Source organism: Emydura macquarii, unplaced genomic scaffold (genome assembly GCF_026122565.2).
Source record: "Emydura macquarii macquarii isolate MOO-44397 ecotype Brisbane River unplaced genomic scaffold, CSIRO-AGI_Emac_v2 contig_1253, whole genome shotgun sequence".
NCBI lineage: Eukaryota > Metazoa > Chordata > Testudines > Chelidae > Emydura > Emydura macquarii.
Genome location: NW_027131390.1, coordinates 34,633,278 through 34,640,152, shown reverse-complemented (window position 1 = coordinate 34,640,152; position 6,875 = coordinate 34,633,278). Strand labels below are relative to the sequence as shown.

The window sequence follows — 6,875 nt, the reverse complement described above, 5'->3', positions numbered from 1 at the left end:
TAGTTTGGTACTGAAGAAGAGGCAGGAGTGACATAGTTCCCTGCTGTGACGCTGTGCCATTCTGCATTTGGCCACTAGATGGAGGTATTTGAGCAGTTTGATGTAAAATGAGGCGGAGTGGTCTGACTGCCACTGTAGCCTCTGCTCTGCACCAGACCGCATGGCAAGGTTGGGCAAGTGCTGGAGGGCATGGGCGTTGGGCACCCCCTGCAGCCTCCCTCAGCCCCATTAGTCCCAGGGCTGCACTGCCGTGCCCGATGACGCCTGCACCCAAGTGCCAATGGGGAGGGTGCCTCCAGTCAGAGCACAGACTGGCACTGGAGGCCTGGCCAGCTACCCCACCCTAGCCCCACGCAGAGACTAGCTCTCAGCCCCCTGCCTCCTTCAGCCAGCGGTGCGGGCTGGAGATGCCATGGCCTTGTGCCAGGCTCCAGGGACTGCAGTCAAACCTGGGAGACCCCCGAGCAATGGGGCAGCTGCTAACTCTGCAACTTCCCTCTGCTTTGTGGGGCTCCTCCTCCCCACCTTCTGTTGGACACAGTGAGGATCCTGCCCTGCCCCTCCCAGCTCAGCCCCCTACCCGCAGCCCTCTCCCCCATCACACACAGGCCCCCTGCCCTAGGCTGGGCCGATTTCCTGACATCGGACTCCCAAGCACCATTGACCATGAGCCCCGACATCAGAGCATCACACACTTTATTTCCCTCGCCAGGCCCCCAGAACACACCGACGAAAACACCAAGACCACATCTGAGCTCCCGCCGGACACCAGGGCCCCCCACAGGGGGGAAGACACCCCCTCAGGGTTAGGGGGAGCAGGCTCCGAGCCCAGCTCCTGCAGCTTTGTCTGTTCAGGCTTCTTCTTTGAGATCCCTCACCCGGCTTCCAAAGGGGCCGGGGCAGGAGGGCAAGTCGGCCTCTGTCCTCAGCCCAGCCCCGCTTCTCAGCCCCAGACAGGCAGAAATCGGCCTCAGGTAGCAGCCTTGCTCAGGTAGGGTGACCAGGCAGCAAGTGTGAAAAATCGGGATGGGGTGATGGGCGCCTGTATAATACAAAGCCCCGAATACTGGGCCTGTGCCTATAACATCGGGACATCTGGTCACCCCATGCTTGGGGATGGCGTGCTCTGGAATGCAGGAGTCCTCTCCACGATGCACACTTAGCCCAGCCGCCCCTAGCGCGCCCTGCTCCCCTGGGACAGTCAAAGGGGCCCCTCGCCTCCAGCAAGACCATCTTGGCTTGGAGTTTTGCAGCACCTGTGCTCCCTGCTGAACTGTGCCCCCTGCTGAAGAGACCTGAAAATGCTTCCGAACCCCCCCTCTGACCCCTCATCATCCCCACACACCACACGCCCGGTGTCGCAGGGCAAGGGCCGGGGTTCCAGCGCCTTGGGATGAAGTCTCAGGCAGGCTTCTTTAGTGGCAGTGCCAGGGAAGGGGGGTGGCATTTATCCCCACAGCCGAGTCTTGCCCGTGCGGTGGGCACTGTGGGTTCATTTCAGACACAGCTTTATTGGCTGGCTGGCCCCAGCTCTCCCCGGACGGCAGGCTGCCTCCTGCCGTAACACGGACTCCCCTGTCTGCCGTCCCTCCTCCTCCACCTGCCCTTCCTCCCCCCAGCCTTCCTCCTCCTCCTCCTCCTCCTCGCTGTCAGAGGCCTCATAGAGGCTGATGGTGGCCTGCACGGGGAAGTTCTCCAGCAGCTTCTCCCCCTCACTGTACAGATAATCGAAGGATTTGGATCGGGGCCAGAAGAGTCTGTGGAGAAAACAAGGTTGAGAAATACAGGTTCCTTCACCTCCCATTGGGAAAGGGTATGGGGAGGGGTGTGAAAGAGGCAGCACATCCTGTGTGGGGCCCAGCACTGGGCTAGCAGGGGGCTGCAGGTCGGGAGTGAGGGGCATTGGCACAGTTGTGTGGTGGGAGCCCAGCACTAGAGGAGCAGGAGTGGGGCTGGAAGGCAGGTTTGTGGGGCATCAGTAGAGCTACAGAGAGAAGGGAGGGTGGGACTGGGCAAGCGGAGGGGCGCTGCAGGGCTGGAGAGTAGGACATCAGCCCAGCCGAGGGCACGACGCTGACACTTCACTCTAGCCAGGACCGTCAGCACTAGATCCCCGCCCCTGGTGAACAGAAGCAAGCAGCCTGTGCGGCAGCCCCAGTGAGCTGCGGGCGCTGTGTGGCGCGCTTACCTGACGGGATGCCGGAACAGTGCCAACGCCTTGCCGGACCCACCATCCCCCATCATCTCGCTGCCACAGGCCTCGAGAGACAAAGAACAGGAATTGGGATGCATGCCTTCAGCACCTGGCGCCATAGCCTCCCCCCAGCATGGGGCATGGGGGCATGTTAGACGGGTCCCTTTGGGGAATGACAGGATTACAGGTCCAGGGCTGGGGGGGCAGTGGATGCACTAGGAGAGCCCAGGGTCTCTAGCTGGGAAGAACAAGATGAAACTAAGAAAAGGAAAAGTTAGTTTGACTAGCAGAAAAGATTGGCCTGCCAGTGGGATCTCTTGGGCCCTGTCATCATCTCCCAAGGGAAGCAGGGCAGGTTTTTAAGGTTTTAAAGCCCTGGCTGGGATGAATTAGTTGGGGCTGCTCGTGCTGTGAGCCGGCTGTTGGACTTGATGACCTCCTGAGGTCCCTTCCAGCCCTAATCTTCTATGATTCTCTGGAGCTGCCAGCCTAGATCAGAGATCATCCGTTGTTTGCAGTATGGTAGCTGCGCTGGCCCCAGGATATCAGAGAGACAAGGTGGGGGAGGGCATATTTTATTATTTTAATCTCTCTCACCAACTGACGTTGGGCCAATAAAAGATCTGACCTCACCCACCTCACGGGCCTGTCTCTGGCAGGGGCCAGCACCAGCTGTTGCCAAGGGCAACATTGCAAGCAGGTGTGACGGACTAACCTACCCCCAGGGAGAGCAGCATCCTGACCCCGACAGAGTCCGGCTCATTGTCTGAACACAGAGGGTTCAGCCCCTTTGCCAATTTCATTTTTCAGCGGTGCCTGTTCTAATCCAGGCTGCTCTTGTTCAAATGTCGAATCCTTTTATGAGCCCTGCTAAACTCTCGGCCTCCCTGACGCCTTGTGGCAGAGAGTCCCGCAGGCTAAGTGTGTGGTGCACGGGAAAGTGTTTCCTTGAACCACTTCTGAATCTGCCGCCCACCAGCGTGCGTCCCCTTGTTCTTGTGTTAGAAGCAGACCCAGCACTGGCGCATGCATAGTAGGGATGGGGAGTGGGCCTAGGGCCCCCTCAGAGGGCTTTTCCAGCTCTGGGTGCTGCCATGGGGGAGTGTTACCCCGAGGCCCAGGGCTGTCACTCGGGGATCTGGCAGGATGGGAGAGGAGCAGTGGCATGCGCTGACGAGAGGGGAAGTTTAGGCTGAACAGCCGGGAAAGTTTCCTGGTCATGAAATGGGCGAGGCTGTGGAACCGCTCCCAGGAGAGGGTTGGGAGCCCCATTGCTAGCCCCGTGGACCCAGAGCACCGCCAGGACGGCTGCCCTGGCATGAGGGGCCAACTGCCCTAATGGGGCTTCTCCGTCTCTCCTGGGATCGATCCGTGGCTCCTTTGCCCGCTGGTATTCCCCTCTCCCCACAGGGGCGGGGGCACCCGAGCAGTGCAGGTCTTAGGGAGGCCACCCTCAGGGCAGATTTCCACTCCTGCTGGCCGCGCTGCGCGGGTGAGCCCGCCCCAGCCTCGCCAAATAGACTCCCTGGTGCCCACAGCAAAGAGGGCGAGGGAGGAAGCTGGCTCTACCCTCAGGAGGGCTTTATCCATTGCAATCCCATCCCGTGCCAAACCCCCTGCCCAGCGCCGCTAGCCCCCTGAGGAATCCCTGCCCCGGGGCAGGACAGAGGCGTCCCTTTCACACCACCACCGAGCCCTCTGTGCATGCTGGAGACGCTTGAAATCTAACCCCCTGCAGCAGCTACCTGGAGAGAGCCAGCCCTGCCAGCAGAGGAGCCAGTCGAGCACTGGCCTACACTAACTGCTGGGGTGGGGGGTCATTTCACGGCTGCTTGTCTTCAAAAGGCGAGACTGTGCCAGCTGGGCGGTACCCTGGCCTCCAGAGAGGTCTGCCTGCCATCATCCAGGGGTGCCAGCCGGGGGTGGGGGTCTATCCACCAGCCTCCAAGGGATGTGTGAACGGAGACTACTCAGAGGATCCCATGCTTCAGGATGCCAGGGCCCTGTACTCCAGCTAATGCTGCTTGGCTGCCCCCCACACCCTCCTCAGTGCCTTTTCTCCCCAGTGCCCCTGCGCGGTCCCTGTGCAGCCCAGCGACCTTGCAGCGAGCCCTTGCAGCTTGGCGGCTGGAGGTGGAAAAGGCCCAGCAGCTCAGCCTCCATCTCCTGGGGGCCACCACAGAAGCCGGCCCTGGCAGGTGCTGTCCAGCCTTCGTTGTAAAAAAGTGCTGAGGGCAGGATCTGCCCTGGGAGCCAATCCCGCAGCCCTCTGATCTCGCTTTCCATGGGCTCCAGCCTGAATTTCCCCTCCGGCTCAGCCCATCACCCCGAGCTGAAGCCCTTTGCCCCGCCTTAAGCAGTCCTGGGCCTCGTGGAAACAGCTCCTGTGGCAGGTGGGCAGCATCCAGACCTAGAAGTCCCCAAGGCCACCTCCCTGTGAACGCCAATCAGTCCCCACTGGACATTTCCTCCAGCCTAGTTCTCACTATCCTATGTCTAGCCCTTCCCAGCAGGATTCACCCTGCCCAGGCCTTTGGCTGTCCGCTCAACCTCTTCCTGTTCGCCTGGCAATGTGCTGCCCAGTGCAACAGCTCTCCGGGCCAGCGACTTCGAGGGAACCTCAGGGCAATGCCACCGAAACAAGGCCACTCAGCCCAGGAGAGACCCAGACGTGGGGACACTGTGGCATGGATGAAGCCAAGGGCTGGCCCGCTTCTCCCTATGCCTGCACTGATTCGGATCCTGTGCACAGAGGTGCAGGGCGAGTGCCCGTCCCTGCCCTCCGACCCACTCTCCCCTGCCCCACTCTGTGCCCCAGAGGGACCAGGGGAATTCTGGGGCTGGGGGAGCCCTGCCCGGAGGCCGAGCTGGAGGCCCGGTGTTCAGGGAGGACGGGAAGGAGCTGGGAAGGGGCGAGGGAGTGCTGGCTGCCAGCGCTCAGCGATCCCCCAGCAGGAGAAGCCGTGCATACTGGGCTGGGGCCCAGACGTTGCCTATCGGACTAGCTGAGGCTCTGGCTGCCCCAGCCCACCACTGTGCCCGAGGAAGCACTCGCAGGGGCTACGGGTTGGGTATGTCCCTCTAGGCAAGACCCTGGAGACGGGTGAGGGAACATTGCAGGAGGAGCAGCGGCAGAGGCGCACAGCAGGAGTTGCTCGGAGGCTGTGAGACGGCCTCCCAAGGCGAGCGCTGGGACCCCCGGATCTCGGCCAGGCCCTGGATGACACACCAGGGGCCCCTCAGTCTTGCCTGGCCCCGGAGCGACAGCAGAGTCTGTCTGCGCTCCTGGCACAGGGAGTAACCTGGGGGCAGGACTCTGGGCCTGCCCCGCATCAACAGGGAGGGTAAAACTCACCAGGTCTGTCTGGTCCTTTGCAGTGGGAAGCCAGGGTCTCCACAGAGGTGGGAATCTGCGAGAGTGAGACAAGGAGAGGGGTCTGGACCGGGCCAATGGGTGGGCTGCATGCCCAGAGCGCTGTCGCGCTGAGAAGCCCCAGCTCATCACAACAGATAAGCCCCTGACATAGCACAAGCACCAAAGCAAATGCAGGCCCAGAAGCGCCCGCACATGCACACAGGGCGAAAGGGTTCTCAGCACCAAGATCCTCCCACCCTCCCCGCATCCACACACAAACGCAGAGACGCAGCCCACGTCCCCAGCCCTCCACCTCCCCTGCTCTGGGAGATTTGTTCTTTGTGGGCAGACCCCCGGACAGCCAGCCTGATACTGACACAGCCTTGAGGTGTCCCTTCCTCTCTCTAGGCCTCAGTTTCCCCATCTGGGAAGTGAGTTTGGTAATGGGGGTTGGGGAAGGCTGTTTCTGAGCCCCCAGGGCAGAAGGGGAGAAAAGCACGAAGTCCTTATTTACAATCGCAGCCAGACACACCCCACCCGCCCCTTTGCAACAGCAGCAAGATGGAGTGCACGCTGTCCCCTCTGCCAGCCCCACCTCCTCCGACTCAGCAGTGCCAGGCACAGAGGGAGCAAGGGGCACAGCGGCCACAAGATCCTTGTTACCTTCCGCCTTGCTCTGGTCCCTGGCCAGGGTGCCCGCAGCCCAAGGCAGAAGGTGGCCCGCAGAGCCAGCCGCCCAGTACGAGGGGAGCGTGGCGAGAAGCTTCCATGACGTGAGCCGGGGAAGAGCAGCGAGGTCTCTCTCTCTCTGGTCCTTCGGCCTTTCCTAGGAGCCCTTTATAGCCCTCCCGGCCTGGCAGCTCGTCAGTTATTGCGGGCTGGGAAAGGGGAGAGAGCAGGAGGTCCCCGGGTGTGTGCTGTGCCCCAGTTGAGTAAACAGCGGCTCAGCGGGAGGCTGGAGGGGCCATGGCAGCTCCAGTGGAAAAACAAAACACAGAAGGGAAAAGTTAGACACCATTTGTGAGAAATGCCCCAGGGGGCGCGAAGGAGGGGGGGACAATTAATGAGCGTGATTAGGAGCTCTGTGTGCCCATTACCATGGGGGGGAGCAGTAACGTGGGTAGGAAACGGGTCTGTGCTAGGCGTGGTGCAGGGATGGCGCAGATAATGAAGAGAAGGCCAGGGAGGGAGGACGGGAAGGAAAGAGAGAGAGGAAAAGGCATAGCGAAGGGGCGAGACGGCGTGAGATTTCAGGGACAGAACAACAGTGTAAAGAGAGAAGCGGGCCTGGCTCGGTACAGACGGCCGGTCTCTTACCACGGGTCC

General features: G+C 61.4%; 1 protein-coding gene across 1 annotated transcript; it reads right to left on the bottom strand.

The window, feature by feature from the left end:
- Positions 1–1,492: 1,492 nt before the first annotated feature.
- Positions 1,493–6,319, bottom strand: RIPPLY1 (ripply transcriptional repressor 1). Its single transcript, XM_067549769.1, has 4 exons — positions 6,213–6,319; positions 5,550–5,604; positions 2,189–2,259; positions 1,493–1,757 (listed from the first exon to the last, which is right to left on the bottom strand). Exons 1-4 carry the CDS (start codon positions 6,317–6,319, stop codon positions 1,493–1,495), a joined length of 498 nt encoding a protein of 165 aa, XP_067405870.1.
- Positions 6,320–6,875: the final 556 nt, after the last annotated feature.

Excerpts from the sequence above, each read along its gene's own strand:
- RIPPLY1 (XM_067549769.1), bottom strand. The coding sequence starts at position 6,319 with ATGGAAGCTTCTCGCCACGCTCCCCTCGTACTGGGCGGCTGGCTCTGC. Across the intron at positions 5,605-6,212 it reads GGACCAGAGCAAGGCGGAAG|ATTCCCACCTCTGTGGAGAC; the intron begins GTAACAAGGATC and ends TCACTCTCGCAG. Across the intron at positions 2,260-5,549 it reads CAAAGGACCAGACAGACCTG|GCCTGTGGCAGCGAGATGAT; the intron begins GTGAGTTTTACC and ends TTGTCTCTCGAG.